General features: G+C 47.7%; 1 protein-coding gene across 1 annotated transcript in view; it reads left to right on the plus strand.

Moving 5' to 3' along the window:
* The first annotated feature begins 23 nt into the window (after nt 1–23).
* Nucleotides 24–22,684, plus strand: part of Tbc1d10a (TBC1 domain family member 10A) — a 28,214-nt gene continuing 5,553 nt past the window's right edge. Inside the window, exons 1-3 of the mRNA XM_028758224.1 lie at nt 24–284; nt 18,494–18,593; nt 22,556–22,663. Coding sequence (XP_028614057.1) covers nt 76–284; nt 18,494–18,593; nt 22,556–22,663 — 417 coding nt within the window. The 5' untranslated portion in view covers nt 24–75. The remainder of the gene's footprint in view (nt 285–18,493; nt 18,594–22,555; nt 22,664–22,684) is intronic.

The following is a 22,684-nucleotide window of genomic DNA, read 5'->3' on the forward strand; positions in this document are numbered from 1 at the left end:
GGCAGCGTCGGCGGAGGCCGGGAGGCTCAGGCGGCTGAGGTGGCCGCTGGCGCTCTGGTGGCGGGCGCGGCCGATATGGCGAAAAGCAGCAGAGAGAATGGGCCGCGCGCACCCGCAGCGGGCGGGAGCCTGTCTGGGACCCGGGAGAGTCTGGCCCAGGGCCCCGACGCCGCCACCGCCGATGAGCTGAGCTCGCTCGGCTCGGACTCGGAGGCCAACGGCTTTGCCGAGCGCCGCATCGACAAGTTTGGCTTCATCGTGGGTTCGCAGGGCGCTGAGGGCGCGTGAGTAGCTCTGGGGTCTGGGCCGGGTGCGGGACCAGCACAGGCGTGGGCCTGACCCACCAACGTGTCTCCACTGTCCCATCCCCACAGACCCGCCGCAAGCGGCAGCCTACTTCCTACCTACGAACAGAAAGGCCACCCACTTCCTCCGGGTCTCCCCCAAACCGACTGATCGTACCCTCTAAGGAGGACCCAGTGCCTTCCCGATGGGGGTTTCCCATCTCCAGCTCATAGACTCACCAGGTCACTCTGGCCTTAAGGCTTTGCCACCCCCTGACATGCGCACAGCTGTCTGCCCCATACTTTGCCCACAGCTATTCTCCATCTCCCCCTACTCTACAAGATCCCTGTCTCACCACCTCAGTATCCCCACCCCAGGAAATCTTAGACTTCAGGACTCCGAACTAGCCCCACCCCATTCCAGGTCACACTAACTCTTACATCCAGACACATAGATCTCAGAAGGATTGACACTGGCCAGCTCCCTCCCAGAGAGTCCCATCCTGTCACCCAGTTTCTTTTTATCATGGAAAGGTCAGAGAGTGTCAGTCTCTCATACACACCCTCTCCTGAAAGGCAGCTTTGTCCATTGTCACAGGCAACAGGTGGGCAGACACTCTTTCTTCTTAGTAATTGATAGGGTGACAGAGCCTCAACTCTAGGACTCATTGTCAGCTTCATCACACAGGAGCCAGCCAGTAGACTCCCAGGCTGTTGTGTATATGTGCTTCCTTCCCAAATCCAGATCTAGGACCGGAGTAGGAGGGAGGTGGGGCACTCATGGAGTACCTCACCCTTGAGCACTCAGGCACCCTGCTCGCCATTAGAGAAAGCTGAGACAGTGGAGTAGCACCTTCCCTCCAAGCTGAGCATGTTGGACTATAGATTACGACACGGCAGAACGGTGGTCCCCTCAGGAAGATGACCTCTAGAGCCCGCTTACATTCCAGTTGTCTTGTGATAGGAGACTAGTGCCATACCCAGAACTGACAAGCCTCCCTGTCATAGTGTACTTCCCAGTTTATAGAGACAGAGCCTCACAGTCACCGAGGGAGCCCTACTCCAGAACATATCCTCCCTCTCCTCTGATTGATTGTGACTGCCCAAGGTGTCCCCAGCTGTTTTTGTGACTTAAAGAAGTGTTTGACTATCTTAAGAACCCACTCCATAAAGCTGTCCCATATAAATGTCACTTCCATAATATCACCCTCCCTCCCCAAGAGTCACCAGGCCTCCTCCTCCTTAGAAGGAGAAAATTTCAAATCCAGGCCTCTGACCTAGATGGAGTTTCCTCCCACCCACAGGATCTGTCTCTTCCAACCTTCCCTTACTTGCTCACATTAGGCTAAGCCTAGTCCAGTTCAGAACTAGGAGAAGCCCTCATTTTCTCCCTTTACCCCGTGTGAGCTTGTAGAAACCTAGAGAGGGTTTAGGCTCTTTCAATTGGGGCATGGTCATCAGGGATCAGGGGCCCAGGAAGGGTGAGGTCTTGAGGGGTGGGAAAAGAATTCTTGGTTTTATTTGTGGGGTCTTGGAAGTAACAGCTGAGATTTGCTGGTAAATTCTAAAGCACGAGAACTCTTCCATGGTTAGTGGATATTTACCCAGATTTCAGGATAGAGTGAGAAAAGGCCAGATTTAGGGATCCCACTTGCTGGTTGTGTGACCTTCGGCAGATCTTGAGTCCCTAGCCTGTTTAGTCAAGGGAAAAAGTAATGTGTATATCCATTACTGCTGAGGAAAATGAAAATGAGATTTATGAAAAATAGTCCAAGAAATAGTTTTTCTTTCTTCTTCTCAGGGTCTGAGAAAAGAAGAGAAAAATTAGGGCGTACCTCTGATATTTGTGGGAAGAGACGCCCAATGGGAGCACCTCCCTTTGGCTCTCACCCCCAAATCTCAGCCAGATATCCATCTTTTCCACCTTCCAACTGCAAACTTAGTATATGGCCTCGCAGATGTCATCTACATCTCTGGTTGTCTATTAGGCCAAGTGAGATCCCAGATCTACTTTTGTCTCCCTGCCTCATTTCCTTCAGCTTGTCTATTAGCAAAATCTCTGGTATTGGAGAGCTTGGACCTTCCTTGTTTAGTTTATACTGTGGCTCTAAAAAAGCCAAAAGTAAGTCCCTGCCTAAGGCCATAAGAGGGGAAGTTGTGGGAAGTTTCAGGGTGACCGCCCTGAACCTAGTCTCGTGGTTGAGGGCTGGGAGTGCATGTGCTATCCCAGAGAAGTGAAACATTAGCACAAACGGCCTGCAGAATCCATCTGGAGGCTCTGTCTCCAGATTAAAGGTCCATTTCAGACACCCTGGGCCAAAGGTTGTCCCAGCACAGGTCAGTTTTGGTGGTTGTTAAGGTCTGTGGGAATAGGAAAGAAAACAGAGACTTCCTCACTCTGGTATCTATTGCTTACTAACCTAAAGTATATCATAAAAGCGTGGGCTAAGCTGGAACAGATCTTAAGAGATTGACTAGCATAGCCTTTATATAGAAGATAAACAGAGGCCAGAGAAGCAAAGACATGCTTAAGATCATATAGCATAGAGCTAGAACTGGGATACAGGATGTCAGAATCCCAAGTCAGGACCAGCTTCACCCTCCATCCTTGTGGCCCTTTGCCCACAGCAGGAAATTGGTTGGCAGACAGGTAAAGTGAAGGTAACTGAGAGGAGTCTGCCTGCCATCACCTTCCCTTGCTTCCTCAGCACTTCATACGCCCTCAGCAGTGGAGGAGGCTAACAGCAATGGCCAGAAGGGTAAGAGCATGTTGTCATTAGTCTGATTAGTTTAGGGCTGGACCAGCCAGGCTTATTCCAAGTCAGAGAACTAAAGTGGACTTAGGGATGGCTCTATCATACAGATCTGTATGAAACAAATATTAGCCTTTTCAGTCTGTGAGGAAAAGTTGGAGGTTGAGCCCAGAGTTCCCTATGCTCTTTCACTTTTTCATCTTGCCTTTCAGCCTACTCAGTAGGGAACCTTTAGTGGGACTGAAGTGTTCCCTGTCTGCTCTTGAGCACTAGCCAAAGGCAAGAAAGCAGCTAGCCCATGAATGACCCTGTGGGTGGCACAGGCGCAGACAGAGGCCCTGGCAGCATTAGTTCTGGGTTGGCCCACAACTTAGCTAGGGAGTGAAACCCCAAGAAGACCAGGTGTTCTGAGCAGAGAAGGGTAAGAGGGGACGAGCAACCTGTCTGATGATCTTTCTGCCGCTGAAAGTTGGTCAGGAGCTGAAAAGGACCTAGGCTAAATCCCTGGTGGCTGGAGAGGTAAATCCCTAATAGCCTTCCTCTCCTTTTTCCATGTGATTATCAGTGCTAGCCTGAGGCTGGAGCTTCCTTCCCACCCAGCCTCAATCTGCTCAGTATGTAGGCCAGATGAGTCAGAAGTTATGCTCTTTGGGATCCTGTGGGCATTGGCTTCCTGTTAGGGGAGCAAATGATTTGAGCTGAGCTCAGGGAGAAACATCTGGAACAGCATGTTGTCTTCTTTAACCCCGCAGTTCCCTCTACTTCTACCCAATTATGTCAGCCTAGTGACTTTGAAAGTCATAGAATTGGCTTAGTTGGCATCTTTACAGATTGGTCTATGCCAGTTTTTGTTGAGGTGGGGCCAGGGCCCTCCTGGCAAGCCAGAGCCTGCCTGTTTGCTGCCGTGCCACCACCGCCTTTTTTACTTTGTAAGCGCAGACTGCCCACTTTTCTTGGGCTCTGACAGGTCCCTGGAGAACATGGGGCTGGCAATGAGCATCCCTGGCTAGTCCATTCGGAAGAATATAGCTGTATATGTGGGGCCCAGGTCTTTGACTCTAGAATATGAGCCCTCCCATTTGTTTCTTTCCATTTTCTTTTCTTGGCCTCTAAGGAAAATCCAGTTTGATGGCCCTGTTCTGGAGCCTCAGACAAGATCTGACTTGGTAAAGGAGGAGCCAGCTCACCAGCTGCTGCCCTGGGAAGGTGCCTGTGTGTCCACTTGCTAGAAACCCTAAGCTGTGGGAAAGAGATAAGTGGTGGAGCCTGCTTGATGTTTTGTCTTCCCAGCATCTGGCCTGAAACATGACCTGGGGCTGGGGGGACAGCAATACCTGACTGAGGCTCAGTCACCCAGTCTGTTTCCATTGAGTGATAGTCCCTCTCCTACAACCTCCAAAGCCTGCCTGTCTGCATGACCATGGACATGTTGCCTCATTTCTGAACCCCAGTGTCTCCCCCATGAAAAGGATATACTAATACTGACCTTTGGGGCTTTCTGTGAGGTTTAAATGAACTGGTAAAAAGAGCCTGAGACAGAGTAGGTGTTCAGAAAGACGGGAGTAGTTAGAGAGGTCATCTACTTCCCATCCCAAGTTATAGTGAGGCCCCGCCCTGTGGGCAGGAGAGAACCTCACTCTTCTTGGAGGGGTCCCAGTCTCCATTCTGAACCCAAGCTCCTAAAGATCTCAGAGCAGTGTACCCCAAATTTATCACCTGATAAATCCTGAAGCAGCCAGGTAGATTTTTCCTCCCAAGTAGGTTCTGTGGAGTCCTAGAAGGAAGAAAATTGGCCTGGCTGCCCCACTGGTAAACTAGCATTCCTGTTTAGAAGCTCCCTTATTTTAGAGCAGCTGTCAAAACTTGGGTTCCTCTTTCATCTTTCTTTTCTCCACTTTTCCTACCCTGACTCTAACCTACTCTGTTCTCTGTCTGGCTCTTCAGAGGCCGGCACAGATTAGCTCTTTACTTCCGCTTAGGGGGTGAGGTAGTCAGCCAATGCAGCAGCCTGGGGAGGCAGCCAAAGGCTTCATTTTGCTAGCTTAGCCACTTAGGCAGTGAGCTTATTTCTCAGACCCCCTTTTGAGTACCTACTCTGCCAGATGATGTGATTGGGGCGCGCTGAACAAGAGTTCTCTGTCTTGCTGTCCTCAAGGAGTTCAGACTGGTTGGAAGACAGAACCACAAACAAATCTTTGCAATGTTGAGTGATAGAGGCTGTAATTGAGGTGTGCAGCTGTTCTTAGAGTCAACAAGAGGCAGCAGCAACCTTGCCTACAGGAGCCTATGAAGAAGTGCCGTTTGATGCAGCACTCAGAAGTGACAAGCAAGATCTTTTCATTGAACAGAGAAGGACTTATGTACAACATTCCACCCAAAAGCCAGCTGTTAGCGAAATCTAATGTGCTAAGAGCAGAGGTGGCAGGCAGGATGGAAGCAAGGGTAGGCTGGGAAAAGAGGCTAGACAGACAGTCAGCCTTGAATGCCAGCCTGAATCCTCCTGTGCTTTAGAGGGGTTAGTTGTTGAAGATGGCAGAAAGAGGAGTTAGAGCTCAGGTGATGAGATTGTCATGAGAATCCAAGATAGCCCAAAAGACATCGTCGGGGACTCAGAAGAAACCTGCAGCCAATGGGAGGCAGAGCCTGGCAAGTCATTAGAGCTTGATTGTGGCTAGCCCTGTGAGTGAGCGGTGGGAAGGCCTCTTACAGGGCCTACCTAGATTCTTGCAGTGGGCTGCTGCTGACGTAGCTGTGCCATATCCCCAAGGTGCATAGCTTGGCTGGAATGCCCAGGGCACATAAGGGGCTCTTTGTGTCTTTCCAGCAGGAGAGAGTTGGCTGACCTGACTGGGGGAGGCAGGATGGTGAGTAACACTGAGCTCTGTGGTTGCTGCCTGGTAAACAAATTGGATGGTAAGAAAAGCTGCAAGGAGAGCCAGGCTCCTCTCCAAGAGGCTGGGAGTGAGTCTGAGGACAGAGGAATCCTCCCTTAGGGTGGGACAGTAGCTGGGGCAGGGGATTTGGGGCTTTCAGAGTAGCATAAACTGATCAAGGGGAGGCAGATGACAACCAAGGCCAGTTTGATTTAATGGATTTCTTCTACCTGGTTTCTTGGCTGGGACAGGTGAGTCCTGTACCTATGAGAAGCAAGCTCTTGGGGCACACCAAGTTTTAGAGATTAGAGATTCTGGCTGGAAACATGGCTTTAGGGTCCAATATGGAGAAAGTACTCTTAACTAAGCATAGGGGTGTGAGGATGCTGGTACCTGCTTCCCAGTTGTCTCCTGTGGTTCATGGCTTAAGCAAGTCCCCTCATTCAGTCACAAGGCTAGTTCCCAGCACTTACTATATGTGTAGCCCTGTGTCAGCTTCTGTATAGAAACCAGTCTTTCCCTCAAATGACTTACAGCCTAGCAGGGAAGTCATACATTAGACTAGTTACAGGTGCAGCTGTGTACAAAGGATTGTGAGGCTCAAACAAGATAACTGGATTAAGAATACAGTACAAACAAAGGCTTCTGAGCAGGGATCAAGACCTGGGCCTCCCTGAGTTGCTAAGTAGCTGTGTGACCTTGAGAGGGCTGCTTGGTCTTTCTAAGCCTCAGTTTCCCTGCAGAGCAAGTAGAGCTCATCCATCTCAAACATTCTGAGGAGTGACCTTGGAAAACTGTTTTTGTAGGTAGCCCAATACAAGGAGTTATTGTGGCACCTTCTGCAGAAGCCAGTGCTTCCAGCATATTTTATCCCTCTTGTATAAGATGGCCCTTTGTGCACAGGACCAGTGGTTTTCATATATGTGGAAATGTGATCAGATTGAAGGATGTTTTATCTTCTTTTCTTAAATCAATCTTTTCTTTTTTAATCTATTTTTTAAAAAGTGTTTAGCTTTTGAGATTATAATAGAATTACATTATTTTCTCTTTTCTGCCTTCAAACCATCACACATACCCCAACCCTTGTTTAAATTGTCATTCGTGTGTGTGTGTGTGTGTGTGTGTGTGTGTGTGTGTGTGTTGACCTGCAGTCAGTATAGTGCTACTTATATGTATGTTTTCCGGGCTCACCATTTGGTATTGGATAACCAGTAGGTGAGCTCTTGCCTGGGAAAGACTGTTCCACTCTTCAGCATCCCTTGTTGTTTGTGGTTCTTTGTCTAGGGATGGATGGCTCCCTGTGTGCTTTCTTTCTTCCCCATTAGCATGTCTCAGTGTCAGTGACATTCAGGTCATGTTTAAACAGCATGTTGGTGGTACTTCCTGGGTGTTTATTTATTTTTGAGATAGTGTCTCACTATGTGTCCACGGCTGTCCTGGAACCCCTATGTAGACCAGGATGGCTTTGAGATCAGGGAGTTCTGCCTGATTCTGTCTTCTGAGTGCTGGGATCAAAGGCCTGTATCACTACACTGGCCTTTATCATTTTAGTCTCTGGTAGCAGTTACATGAGTAATGGGAACTTGATGGACTAAGAGTTATTTGGCTTTGTGTACAGACAGGGAGACTGACTGAGCAAGGGATGGAACTAGGCCTGCTATCTGGGGGTCCCAATTTTCCACCCTACTAAAGCTGATCACTTTGTGGCCTCTCTTCCCTCTTCCTGTCAGTCTTAGGACTTCAGCCCACCCCCCTATTACTTTTCCTAATAGGTCTTCAGTGTTGTTTTGGTAGCTGAGTTGTTACAAGGAAGAGTGTAGCTCTTGTCCCTTGTCTACACACACTCACGTACGTGTATTCTGAGATGAGACAGGAACAGCTGAGTGTGAAGGATCCAGGGAAAAAGCCTAGGTTCTGGGAGCTCTTACTCCTTCTCAGTCCATCTGGGCCCTGGGCACTGTATGTACAGAGCAATCTTTCTACTCTGCCCTCTGGAAGATGCTATTTTTTTTTCTTTTTCCTCCCTGTCTTACCTTACAGGAAAGGGCAACCTGGATGTGGGTCTGGGAGAGCCCAAGTTTAAGACATTAGCAAACTTAGCTTCCAGTCCTCCTTCTGACACTTTGCAGTCATGTGGCTACTATGAGTCCTTCAATAGGACATTGGTGGCATTGGAAGGGGAGGTGTTAGGAGGAGGACATCTAAAGAGCATCCAGTACATTATCTGTCACACTGGAAAGGCTCTGTGTCCTTGATACACCATGGATGGCTTTCACACTTTAACACATTTTTTTTTTAATTTATTTTTGATTTTTTACGACAGGGTTTCTCGGTGTAGCGCTGACTATCCTAGAACTTACTCTGTAGACCAGGGTAGCCTTGGAACTCAGAGATCCATCTGCCTCTGCTTCCCAAGTGCTGGGATTAAAGGCGCGTCACCTTTAAGAGCCAGGCACATCTCTGTGCGTTTGAAGCCAGTCTGGTCTGCGTAGTGAGGCTGTCTTGAGGTACACACATACATAAAACAGACCCAGCTCTCTCCCCCTCTCTCCCTCTCATTTGGGCTTTTAGTGCAATTGTAAAGAAATAAGACAGTATGTAGGAAAAAAAAAAAAGACAGTATGTAGGCATGAAGATTCAGCTTCCCTCATGCGCTGTGCTCACTCACTCCATGGTCTTGGGGCTAAGGCAGGAGATCAGTTCCACTCAGCCTGAGGTCAGGAGCTCCCTGACCTACCAGAGCAGGTTTGGAATTCCCCCATAAGTTCCTTATTGAGTCATTTGCAACAAGGCCCTCTGACAGCCCTGACTCTGGGTCTGTTCTTTCTTCATTGTGGTCTGTGAAGAAAAAGCAGAAGTGAGAGTGGAAGTTTCCTGAGAATTTCAGGGCCAGTGTGTGGCCACAGGGCTGGCTGGTCTTGTACCCTCCTAGGTAGTAGTAGTCACCTGAGGAAGAGTCTCAGTTTGCCTTATAATTACCATCTGCACTCTCCCTCTCTGCCTTGTGATCCTTTGTCCTGGCTTACTGGTGGTACTTCCTAGGTGACTCTTCCCTTCTCTCACCTTTGCTGTCATAATGCCATTTTACAGAGGAGCTCGAATGTGGCCCAGGCTATCCCTTGCCTCTTCTCACTTATTTCTGTGAGATATGCTTATCAGTGTCACCTCTGCTTTATATCATCTGAAGCCAAATCCCAGATTGCTAAAGTGACTGGCAAAGTGTCACACTGCTTGTGGGTTGGAGTTGATTGAACTCTCTGGTTTCCTGGGATCAAAGCTTGTGTGCATCCAGCTGATTAGACAACACTGAGTGCTGAAGTTGGGTGGCATAGTCAGAGAAGAGCAGCGGGTCTAGCCTCACCTGCCAGGGCTTGCTTGCCATAAACCTTAGACAGCAATTATGAAATTCAGATTGTTGAAAATCTGAGTTTTCTCATCTGCCAAGTGAGGTTAGTAATTGGAGAATGACTCTCATGGGCTTTGTCCCAGGGTTAAATGAAATGATAGCAACTGGATGCTGAGTAGTGGCTGGTGCTTAGCAAGTGCCTGGAAAGCAGTATCTTAGACATTCAGTTAATTGAATAAGAGAGCTGTAATGTTGTAAAAGGCCACTTGAAGCAGATCTGAGCTCAGCCCGCACAAAGTAGAGCTGCTGTTAGGCTGCAGAGGGAGCGTTCCTACTGTGTTATCTGTCTGGTCTCAAGCAGAGATCAATCTTCCCAGCTTGTTGCTAAGAACTAAGGCCTGAGGTCACAACACAAGTCAGTTACTGTGTGTTGACTAGGTGCCAGGCAGGTACTAGGAAATGTTCTTAACCTGAGACACTGCAAAGAACGGCCTGATGGGGCTCTGGAGAAGCATACCTCCTCAAGGAATGCTGCCTCAGCAGAGCAGAGGTCAGGTGGGGAGGCCGGACCTGCTCTGCTGGACTGCTCACATTCCCACACGAGCTGTGCCCTGCCTATTAACTTGCACTTGCACATACTGGGCCTGTTGCCTGGTATGTTCTTTCCACCTATCTCAGCCTAGCCACTTCCTGTCAGCCTTCAAACCCCAGTTTAAAAGTCGGCTCCCCAAACATCTTCATCTTTACCCTGGGGATTTCTTGCAGATTCCTTGAACCTTTCACAAGCTCTACGCTAACACTTGACGTGTGCCTATGAGTTATTTGTCCGCCCAGCTGCCTCTCTGAAGCGTTGGCTTTCTCAAGGGCAGGGGCTGTATTTTATTAATCTTTATAGTAAGGCTGTGGAGATGTATTTCTATACTGCACCAGGCTGATTGTGCTGTCCCTGAAGCAGTTAGAGGCTATGGACACATGAAAGGCAGTTGTGAATGGGGTCTTCAGTGGTGAATGGGAGCCGGTGAGAAATGGAGGGAGGCTGAGAGGAGTGTCTCAGGGAGGGGACACCTAGAAGTAAAACCAGGAGTGAAAGGGACAGGAGGATTAGAAAGCCAGGGCCTGCAATTTCTGTTGGGGGGGGGGGACAATAGGGAGCCATGAAGAAGTTTCAGCAAGGAGGGACCTTGTGGACACAGTGAGTCAGGACAGTTAGGTGAGGTCTATCAGTAAGGGTTAACAGTTTGGAAAGGACGGCTTGGAGAGTCTCATATAGATCAGAGTGCACTCTGGGCATCTACAGGGGCAATCGTGACCCAGGTACCCAGCCAGTCACAGGCAGAAAATTTCAAGCACCACTCTGCCTGGTTAGAGTTAGGTTTAGGGAAATGATATCTTTTGCTAAGAAAAGTCTCCACAACTTCTTATAGTTGTCCAGGAGGGCTGCCCTGGGAGATTCTGCTATCTGTACCCTGTCCCAGTTCACTGGACCGGAAGAAGAGGGATTCCTTGATTTTTGGAGTCTGCAAGACAACAGGGTGGAGCTGAGCAGAGTGGAGTGCTGGGCAGAGGCCCAGGAGGCCAAGGCCAGTGAAGGGTGGAGAGAACCTGTTTACCATTGTGCTCTGACCCAGAGCCGGAAGGGGCAGAGCCAGTAAATGCCTCATGGGAAAGAGAGGCAGGCCCAGAACTTGCCTCCACTGGGAGCTAGGGAGAGTGAAGCAAGCTGGACTCTCTCACCCAGGAGCCACTGACAGCCAGCTCCAAGGCAGAGTGGCCAGCACTAGACTACTACAGATATCACCTTTTCCCTACCACTCACAGCATGTCCTTGGGCAAGTCACCCTCTGGGCACCAGACCCCTCCAACTGTCTGGAGAGGTTTCTTGTTGTTTGTTTGTTTGTTTGTTTGTTTCTTTTTAGAGACAGGGTTTCTCTGTATAGAGCCTAGAACTAGCTCTGTAGTCTAGGCTGGCCTTGAACTCAAATAGATCTACTTGCCTCTGTCTCCTGAATGCTGGGATTAAAGTCCTATGCCACCACCGCCTGGTTGGAAAGGGTATTCTTAACTGTGTGATCTATTCAGCCTGACTAGCATCCATTTGCATATTCTAACCTACCTTCTCCCATATTCTAGTTTCCTTTCTAAGAAACTAACTGTAAAAGTATGTGTACTTTCAGGCATTACTATTTTTTATAGTAATAAACTCTAGAAGTTATCACCCAATGTATACAGCAGGCCAGCATCTTTATCCTTATTTTTCTTCTCAATTCCCCTTTCTTCACTATCTCTGGACTCATGATTAACCATACTTTCTCTGCATACTCCTAATGTTCCACACTTTGGTTGGACTTCCTCGGGTGACCTTGTCTTTATCCAGCTGTGAAAGCTGTTGTCATATACTTCTGTCTTTCTCAACTTAAAGGGTAGAGAAGAGTAGGGGGAAGGACAGAGTTTGTGCTATATATAGACACTTTATATATCTATAGACAGGTCAGTGTCCTGAGTGGCAACCTCCACTTCCAGGATATCTAATATGGGCAGATTACTAAACCATGCTGAATAGAGGTAATAAGAACTACTCTAGGGAAGTGTATGCCCTGTAGTGGCTTCGCCAAGTCACTATATGGCCATTCTTGAAACATGTCATCTTTAGAGTTGCTCCCAGGGCAGGCGACATAGCCACCGTGTTACAGATGGGAAACTGGAAGCTTCGAGAGGGGAGAGGCCTGTCTCTGCTTCACACAGCTGTGAGAAGAAGTGATAGAAGCTAGGAATTATACTTTATGTGTCATAGAGTAAATGACATTATCTCTTGGACCTCTGTGACTTCCCAGGTAAAATGAGGGCGACCTTGAGGAAATGAGTGTGATATAAGTTGTGAACTAGCTGCCATTTCTGACTGTCCACAGTATGTGTTTACTCCTCTTTGTAGTCCTGTGTAATACACGGTGGGTATTGTGGTTCCACTAAAGATGAAGTAGAGTTGTGGACACACCTCTGTGATGAGTGCTTTTTTATATCATACACAAGGCCCAGGGTTTAAACCCAGAAGTCAGCAGGTTGGGGGAAAGCATGGTTTCCAGAACCAAAGTACATTCCTAGTCAACTGACCTCAGGGGTGTCCTCACTCTTTACTTTCTTCCATGTCCCGTTTAGTATCCCTGGCAAGTGAGATGAAAAGCATCAGTCCTGTGGTCTGTGACTTTAGGAAGAGCGCCTGCTTCAGGTTCACTGAGTGAAGCTTGTAGGAGGGGGACCAAGGATATCATCCACAAAGGAGGAAAGGGTCCTGGGCATGTGCAGTGTCCTTACTGAGTTTGCCAAGTCAAGGTGTTGAGAGCAGAAGTCTAAAAAGACAGGGAAGAGAAACTTCCAGGAACCTTAGGAACTGGGCTTGTCCCTCTGAGCTTTTGGAAGCTTCTAGCTTCTGAATTTTGGGAAAGATTGTAGATAGTGGGGTGCATGAAGTGTCCCTGCTACCTTGGGCCAGAGGGTGGCTTAGCACAGCTAGGTCTGGTAGTCTAGGAGCCTGGCATGTGGTAACCCATCAGTTACCACCTTCTCTGAGCTCCCTCCTTAGGAGGTAGAGTTAGTGACAAACAGCACATTGCCTAGGCATACCATCTCCAACTGCAGTTGGGCGTGCCAGCAGTGCCTGTCCATCCTATTAGCCTTGCTGAGCAGTGTTACACACAGGCGGATTACTCACTATAGCTGTGAGAACACAGGGTGGGAGTTAGACTCTCTATGAGTTAGGACCCAGTTAAAGGCATGCAACAAGATCTAGAAAAGGGTCTAGTTTCCCCACAGACTCCTGCAGGGAGGAAGAGACAATGCTTGAGTTATGTGGCAGAGAGAAGCTCTTAGTTCAGCCACTTAGTTTCTAGCTTGACTTTGCCTGAACCTCTGGTCTAGTCAACTCTCTTTATTGAGCAAATGGAGATTACAGTTAATCTATGAGTGCCCCTTTTCATTGGGCATTAGAAAGACAAAGAAAATTACTATAGGTGGAAGTGCCTTGTATGCCTGAATATAATACACATGAAAGTAATGGAATCATAGAGAAAGCCATGGACAGAGTTAGTCCTGAAGAACAAGACTGATTCAGTCAGGAGGGATAGTACTAAGCAGTATGAGCAAGCCCATAGTGTAGTGAACACTCACTTCAGATTTATGTCTTCATCCATTCATGCTTAGGGATCGGAATCAGTCAGCTTCAAAGAATTACACTTAACTTTAAATTTTCTTTTTTATACTTATTTAGTCTCTCTGTGTGTACATGTGTGCAGAGGTCAAAGGAACACTTAGAGGAGCCTGACACGTAGATCTCAGGGTTCGAACTCTCGTTGTCAAGTTTGGAGGCAAGTACCTTCACCCACTGAACTATCTCACTGTCCTATAATTAGCTTTTTTGTTTGCTTGAGTCTCAGTGGGTAGTCCAGGCTAGCCTCATTCATGGCATTCCTCCTGTTCAGCCTCCCAAGTGCTGGAATGTATGCCACTATGCCTACCTTATCTAATTTTTAAAAACAATATGAAATTGATTTGAAAACTCAGAGTACGTATTTATACATGTAAGGACAACTCATTTCATAAAACATTTCAGTTATTTGTATGTACACAAACTATAAAATGTGGATCTTACTGTAGGTCTCAGTTCAATGTATGAAAAGCAGTGTTCTAGGTCAGGGTGAAGGTCTGAAAGTTGGAGTACAGTAAACGGCACTCGGGCACACAGATGGGAAGGCTGTGAGGATTCTGTGGGTTTAGCTTCTTAGGGGGTAGGATTGTAGTGTAAGGTCAAGAATATCACCATGAAGTTAGTCAGCCCTGGGTGTAATCTCAGCTTGCTTCTTACAGCTATGCTCTTCTGCCCAGTTCTTAACTTTACTAATGGGGATAATAATATTGTCCTGGGGGTTATTAAGGAAATGTACATGTGATACACACATGTAAGAGAAAGAAAATAGCTAAATGGTAAATGGTGTATGAATACTAACTACTGCTGTTGATATTGCTGTTATTGGGTGTTTGTTTTTTGTTTATATCTGGTTTTTTTGAGACAGGGTTTCTCTGTGTAGTCTTAACTGTCCTGGAACTCACCCTGTAGACCAGGCTGGCCTCGAACTCAGAAATCCGCCTGCCTCTGCCTCCCAAGTGCTGGGATTAAAGGCATGCGCCACCACTGCCCGGCTATTATTGGGGTTTTGATAGTATATAAGACCCTGAAAGACGGCTGTGGCTGAGAGCAGAGAAAAGAAAGAACACTCTATTCCAGACTAGGGTGGATAGGTGACAGGAGATAAGCATGTGTGCATCTGGTATAAGAGGGCCTAAGCATTATGTAGCACCAGAAGGCAGTGTTGAAATTACAGGGAGAAGATAACAGAAATTTCTTGTCCAAGCATGGGAAAAAACGTTTAGCAATAGAAGCTGTTGAGTGCTGTCTGCCTCTGAGGTAAAGCACTAGCCCTGGTGCTGTTTCAATAAGGGCTGGCCCTAAAGATTCTTTCTTTTTTTTTTTTCCACCATAAAGATTCTTAGTACACTCTTTGGATAAAGAGAAGCCCCCCCCCCCTCTGGCCACCTCAGGAAAGAGGGGTTTCTGGAAAGTGACTGTGCTCCTGTCTGGGGTAGTACATTCTGTACTACCAGGAGAAAGCCACCTAGGGCTTCACACCGACATGCTGTTTGAGGAGCTCCCATCCTCCCAGCTTCACCCCACAGTTCCCACTTGGCATCCCTTCAGAGTCGGTTCACAGTGTAGCCTGTCCACGGATAAAAGACAGAAGCACAGCAAGGAAGGGGGAGAGGGTGGCTTGGTGGCTTTGCTGTTGGTTTGTCTTGGTTTTGCCTTGGTTTTAGATTTTATTTTTATTTACTGTGTATGGGTGTTTTGCCTACATGTATGTCTATGCACCAGTGCCTGTGGCTGCCAGAAGAGGGCATCTGGTCCTCTAGAACTGGACTTGTAAACAGCTGGTAGTTGTCGTGTGGATGCTGGGAACCAAACGTAGGTTTTCTGGAAGAGCAACCAGCGCTCTAAACTGCTGAGCTATCTCTCTAGTCCCCACAACACTTCCTTGTAGAAAGAATTCCTTCATCCAGAACAGATACTTTCAGGGATCCTGACTAAGTCTACTGAAGGGTTCTTTAACCTAAGTTTTAAAAAATGGACATTCTGTGTGGGAAGAGATACCCACTTGTAGTTAGAGAATGTCCCGAGTCCTAGGGACTGTGTCTATTTCTGCCCCACCAACATCCAGACTAAGTTCTTCTGTTGGAAGAGAAGCCATTTATTTAAATGAGTGTTTTTCCTCAAAAATTTCCCAGTTTAAGATTTTATTTTTTTTTTTATTTTTTTTTTTTTTTGGTTTTTTCGAGACAGGGTTTCTCTGTATAGCCCTGGCTGTCCTGGAACTCACTCTGTAGACCAGGCTGGCCTCGAACTCAGAAATCCGCCTGCCTCTGCCTCCCAAGTGCTGGGATTAAAGGCGTGCGCCACCACCGCCCGGCTCAGTTTAAGATTTTAAATCTAAAACATATCTTCTGGTTAACATACACATTGAGAGCAATAACAGTTGTTTGGCTTTCTGAGATCCTGCCTCATTGCTGGTAAAGCCTAGAATCAGTGCTCTCTTAGAATCTAGGAAACATGACCCTTTGTTTTCTACCCTACTTGAATTCTGGTTTGGTGTTTGTTTGACACTGGGCTTTGAAACTGCCAAAGCTATCAGCTGGCATCAGTTGAAAGAACTCTCAGCATGTTCCTCTCTGATTGCACTTGAAAAGAATAGGCATCTCTGAGGCCTACAGTCATATTTTACCAACGAAACCAGACCCCAAGGTTGAGGTGTCATACTGGCCTGGGTTTACTCACGTGTGGAGGAGTCTTTGGCAACTACCAGTTTCAGCTATAAGGCTCGTCTTCACTGAGCCTTAGTTTTGTTACCTGCACAGAGGGTTCGATCAGATGTTATCACCTTCATAACTGCTAAAACTTCCTGTTGACTCATGTGGGCACCCTACCCTCTGCTAGTTAACTAGAAGGCTCATCCCTGACTTGTTGTATAAGTGAATACTGTTTTGGTATATATGTCATCATGGCTGGGGGTGTAGGGTCCTTTGGTTTCTGCTTCTTGGGTATTTGGGGGTTGCCTGGACACGTATATCCTTTTGTAAATTACTTGACCTCGAGGCTTGAGCACTGCTTTTTTATATCAAAGAGAGAAAGAAAGAAAGTGTCTTTGTGCCTTGGTTCTGCCTCTCGATGGTGAGTGATAGCAGCGTGGAGCACAGTGACTTGTGTCCTTGTGTTGAGGGGCCCAGTTTATTATCCTGGGCAAGTTCCTTCTCAACTGTTCTATTCCAAGGCTGAGTTCAGGCTCAGCTCCCCAGATAAAGTGCACTGAACAAGAGGACTTGCCTCTTTGTGTCCTGGAGGCCTCAGCTCTGCCAGGGCCCCTCCCTCTGTTCTTGCAACCAGTAACAGTCACAGCAACATGTTTCCTTCCGGCAGAGAGAATCAGAAACTCCAACCCTGTGCCAGGCCCAGCTCTACCATGTCCTGTTCCTGAGAGCTCCCTGGAGCTGCCTCAAGTGCCTCCCACTCTGTGTCCCTTTCAGGAAAGTCATATTGGGCTGGATGTCATCTTTAGGCTATATAGGATCTAGCTTGGAATTGAGTCCCAGGTTCCTTACTGATTTTCTGTTTGACTCTAAGTGGGATTCTCTCCTTGAGTATTTAACCTGTTTGAGCCTGTTTCACTGAGTCTGTCATGTATAATCAATCCTTTCGTTTTTCTTAATTTAATTTTTTTTGTTTATTCACTTTACTTTTTGCTCCCTACCCCTTCACACCAATCCTTTCTTAACACTGTCAAGTACTTTAATTTTTTGTAATGATTTACTTATTCTTTATTTTATGTGCACTGGTGTTTGACCTGCATGCATGTCTGTGTGAGGTGTCTGATCCCCTGGAACTGGAACACACAGTTATGAGCTGCCATGTGGGTGCTGGGAATTGAACCCTGGTCCTCTGGAAAAGCAGCTGGTGCTCTTAACCATTGAGCTATCTTTCCAGCCTATCTTATATATTTTATTTAGTTATTTATTTTTTACAGGATGTCATCTTTCCCAGGCTATCCTTAAACTCCTGCCTCTGCCTCCAGAGAGCTGACATTGTGTCCAGTTTACAAAATACTACTTTTCTTTCTTTTTTCTGGTGGTACTGAGAATTGAACACAGTGCCTGGCAATTTAGACAAGTACTCTACCACTGAGCTACATCTCACCAGACCAAGTACTTTCTTCCTTGAAGAAACAAAACAAACAACTTCACAAAAGTACAACAAAGAAATAAACAAATGGAAGATTTTGATAATCAAATAGTTTAAAATGCATTTAAGGAAACTATGTGTGTGAGAGAGCTGCACGTGTACATTTGTGTCGTATGGTTGTTCACTTTGCCATCATTCTGTAGGCTGGATAAGAAAGCATATGTAGAATGCCTGCATGTCCATCACCTTCTCTTCTCTGCCTTTGAGAGTTGTGTGAACTTGGGGATCCTCAGGGACTCCCTGGGCTGAGTCTCGGTGCCCATCAAATGTCAATTCCACAAGGGAACAAGAGCCTTCTTAGCCTGTTCAGAAGTGACACAGCTGCTCAGTCAGAAGGTGGCATTTGAAGGGACTTTGAAGTGTCTGTATGACTTTAGCATGTGGAGACGACTTGGGAAGCATTCCAGCCAAGGGATTGGCGTGAGTAGAGGTTGAGCAATGGGAAAGAGCAAGGGTGTAATTGGGGAAAGTCTGAGTAACCAGCTTGGCTCAGGTGAAGAAGGGAGCATGTTATTTCTGTATTTGTTTGACTCGTTTTTGCATCCAGCTTTACGCCTAGTGTGCTGGCCTCCTGAAGAGGCTTATTTACTAAGGCAGACCCTAGACAGGAATGCTTGACTTTAGTGCAGAGGCACACACTCAGCCTTAGCCCCAGAGAGGGAAGGTGTCCCTGGCCCTTTGACATGTCAGGAGATTAGGCACTTGTCCTTGTTGTATCTGGCCTGTGACTTTTGTGGTAGAGGCATCATTTGCAGTAGGGCACCATGAGTGTGCAGACTTGAAGGACGTGTATAGACACAGGCATTGGGCTGCAGGGCTGGCCAGGTTGGTGGCTGGGGCCAAAGCCAGGGAAGTTCTTTGCTTCTCTTGACACATCTGATGTCCTGCCCTCTGATCCACAGGCTGGAGGAAGTTCCCCTGGAGGTGCTGAGGCAGAGGGAGTCCAAGTGGCTGGACATGCTCAACAACTGGGACAAATGGATGGCCAAGAAGCACAAAAAGGTAAGGGGCCTGGCCTTGGGCCTGGGGCTGGCAGTTAACAGACTGGGAGGAGAAGGAAGGGGATGAACTTCACTGCAGCAAACTAGGGGCTTCTCCAACTGTCAGGCTGCCATTGGTCAAGTGAGCAGCAGAAGCTGGCTCTAAGACGGGGCAAGGTTTGTACCTGGCACATGACTTCAGAGAAGAGCCACATAGAACTTTGTCCTAGAGTTAAACTAACAGCCCTCATAGGTACCTTTGCTTCCTAGTGTTAGTACAGCTAATGTGTAGAGACAGTTCATAGCTACAGTAATCCGGTTAACATCCCAATGAAGTTAATTCTAGTGACACTCTGGCTTTCCCAGTGGCCTAAGATGTGAAGACAGGCAGTTCACTTTAGTGTCTACACTACTGACCACCACAGGAAGGGCCTTCCTCACCACCTAGATAAGTTGGTGATTTTCTACTTGTCTCCTGGGCAGAGTGGAAAGAAAGCACAATAATCCTACAATTTACAAGTAGTTTTATAAAAGTGAGAATACCCATTCCCTGTCTAATTTGAGTGTCCTTAGGTACTGGCTTGCTCATCCTATGGGAACCCCACACTCACCCACCAATCTGAAGCTTTGTCGGTGTCTTTGGGGGCCCTTTGTGGCACTTAATCACTACCTGGCCACTCATGGCCACAGTCTCTGCATATTCCAGTCAACGAAGTTAGCCCATTACCCTAGTCTGGTTCTGCTGGCCTAGGGCTGAAAGTCTGGAGTGAGTGTGTGGCTCAGCCTCACACTGTCTTCACTTGTGAGCTATGTAACTTAGGATAAGATGTCTTCCCCTTTTCAGACCAGAGTCATTAGTCTAGTGGGAATAATAAACCTTTTATGAGGATTCTTACAAGTGGTAACAGGAAGTGCTTCACAGACTGCCAAGCAGTCTCACCCAGGCTTGAACTCTTTCTTGCTGTTCTGTGTAGGATTCCAGGTTAAGTTCAGTGATAGAATATGTGCTTAGCATGGGTAAGAAGAGAATCTCCCCCCCCCCCCTTTCTTTCTTTCTCTCCTCTCTCTTCTCTCTCCATTCTCTCTCTCTCTCTCCCCCTTTTCTCCCCATGGAGTGCCTGATTACATGTGTGTGTGTGCGTGTGCGTGTGCGTGTGGTGCTCTGTAGATCAGGCTGGTTTCCAACTTACTGTAATTTGTCTGCCTCCCTAGTGCTAAGAGTATAGTCATGCACCACCATACCTGGCAAAATCAGTGTTTTTAGGACACTTATTCTCCAGTCATTCCCTGGTTAACTTTGGGGTCTTGCCTTCCTTATCATTCCTCCAGTTCTTACCCTGAGCTGTAGCTAGCTCTTCGTCTCCTTTGTAGCTGTGGGGAGTGCCTGCCATAGAGCATTCAGCAGCCTTCCTTTTCTCTTTGGCTTCCCCTGCACTGTGGGTGGAGGCCAGGGGCGGCCTTTGCCTAGCAGAGGCCTTCAAAGACATGCTTTAATTCACTGTACTCAGAGACCCAGACCAAGACTGCTGCCTCAGCTGTAGCCACAGTGGCTCTCCCCTGCTAACTCCTGCCTGGCTTTGGAAACATCGTCTTCCAGTACAGGAAGTCATGACACAGGAAGGATAATAACTGTTTTGGGAAGTAGGCTCAGACCCGACATTTCTCCTGGATTCATCCATAGTCCTGGTAGAAGGGTGTCTTCTTCCACCTCCCAGTTGTTCTCAGGACAGAAATGAGGGCCTGCAGGGAGTCAGGGATCTGTCTTCCCAGACTTCAGCTGGCAAAGGTGTGGCTTCACTTAGCTGTCATCAGTGGCCTCCTTTAAGTTTGCTATAGGATAATTTTTAGAGTATTCTGGCAGCACTTCCTCATGTGTTATCCTAACTCATTCTGCCTGTCCTCCCTAAGGCAGGCTGAGGACTGCACCTTTGTGCAAAAAACTAGGAGTCTGAGAAAGGCTAGCTGTCCTCTTGACTCTCCATCCCCTGCCCTGGCTCTGGCATCCATGAGGGTATCAGAGCAGGCTGAATGTGCTCCATGACTGTCCTGCAGCACGCATGTGTGATGGGCTAGAAGGATGTCATACTCACCTTGCCCAAGTGTAAGATGTTTTAGGAAGCTGAGCCTCTGGGCTGTCCTATGTCCCACTGCCAAACCCTGCCCAAAGTGGCTTCCTTAAAATGACCTTTGTCTTACAGCAATAGGAATTTGTCCTCAGTGTTTGGTGCTGTTCTCTTCTGCTCTCTTCTCTCCCAGTTTTCAAGCAGTCAGAAGCCTAACTTGGCTCTTGTGAATAGCCAGCTGCTCTTCCATACTGATGCATTCTACAGCCTGCTGCCTGTCTCCTTCCTAGTCCTTAACCTGCCCCAAGCTCTGGAAAGTTCTCTCTTGCCTGTGTTGGTCATCAGGAAGGTCCTTTGTGCCCCTCTTCAAGTGGGACTGTTTGAGGGGCTTTCCAGTTGAGAAGTTAGGCAGCAGCTGAAGCCCTTGGCCTTTCTGTGCCAAGTATCTTCCTGGGATGATGTGGAGAAAAAGCCCCACACTAAGTACGGTTCTTGCTCTAACAGAGCCTCTTCAAGCTTCTTTACACAGTCAAGAGGAATATGCACTGTCATTCAGATCCACTGTGCCACACAGGTGAGAAGTGGCCGATTCACGGTCATTGTGGGATTCAAACCCACACCAGCTGCTCTCATGCCACAAGCACTGTCTGTTTGATCTCAGACAGTGGCTGCCCTGAGAACTTCTTTAGGATCACTCCCAGGAGAAGCCCACTCCTTCCCCTTACCAGGCCCCAGGGACTAGTGAGGTAGGAAGTTCACAGAGCTGCATCTCCAGCCTGTGTGGCACAGTGTGGAAGTGGTGGGGTTTCTGATTGTGTGATGAGTTTTCCCTATTCTGAGGAAAATGTTCTGTTCTTTATTTTTTATTTTTTCAAATTTCCATAGAAGTATAGATTGTACATTGCGCACTTTGCCACCTGTACCCCTTTCCTCTCCTCTCTCTACCTCTTTAACATCTCTGTTCTCTTAAACAGTTTCGTGACTTCTTGAAAGACATGGTAGTAGGCTGCCCATGATGGCACATGCCTTTACTCTGTGGCTCTCTGTGAGTTCAAGGCCAGCCTATACTACACAGCAAGTTCCAGCCTAGCCTCCATTTGCCTCCTGAGTGTTAGGATCTGAGGCATGTAAATAATAGTGTGGCCACTCCAAGGTATGGCTGAAGAGAAGGGTTTTTTATTGTAGACACGAGGGAGAGTATAGCCAGAGCGTCTAAAACAGTCCAGAGTGGGGAGGAAAGGAAGGAGACTGAACATGGCCAGCAGACTGAACTGGACAAGGAAGGCAGTAGGGGCGAGAGAGAAAGAGAAGAGACGGGACAAGAGAGGGGACCAGGGAGCAAAAGCAGAGGAGCAACAGAATTTGTGGTAGAATGGTAGGTTGTATAGGGAAGAGAAGCTGGGGGAAGGGAAGCAGCAAAGCCCTTGGGCTGCAGAAGTCTAAGGTAGGGAGTGTGATGAGAAGAGCTGGGGGAGCCACAGGTACTGAGTGAGCCTGGAGCCCTGCATTTGCTCTGATGGCTAATAGCATCACAGTTAGCTATCTGTCCTGGTTTCTTTGAGATCTGACAGCATACACCATCATACCTGGCTTCTTTGAGGGATTTGAGGAAAATTTGGTGTCTGCAAGGATCCCAGAACCCATCTCCCATGGATACTAAGGGTTGGCTATAGTTCTGGGGTCCAGAATTCTGTGGCCTATCTGAGGAATGCCTGCATTGTCATTAGAGAATGTGCACTCTGCCATCACCTGGTGGCAGCATGTCTAATTGCAGTCCCCATCCCCTCCCTGTGTGCAGGGCAGAAAGCCCTCAGTTCCTCCCTTCCTGCTCGTGTGGGTAAGCTCACCGAAGGCCCATCAGGCCTGAGCAGGGAAGTTGCCAGGGTGGGTACATGGGTACAGCTGTTCTTTTGATTTTCAGATTCGTCTTCGATGCCAGAAGGGCATTCCACCTTCTCTGCGGGGACGGGCTTGGCAGTACCTGTCAGGAGGCAAGGTGAAACTTCAGCAGAACCCTGGAAAATTTGATGTGAGTTTTCCTTCATTTCTT

This window comes from Grammomys surdaster, unplaced genomic scaffold, assembly GCF_004785775.1.
Source record: "Grammomys surdaster isolate TR1022 unplaced genomic scaffold, NIH_TR_1.0 126187, whole genome shotgun sequence".
NCBI classification, from domain to species: domain Eukaryota; kingdom Metazoa; phylum Chordata; class Mammalia; order Rodentia; family Muridae; genus Grammomys; species Grammomys surdaster.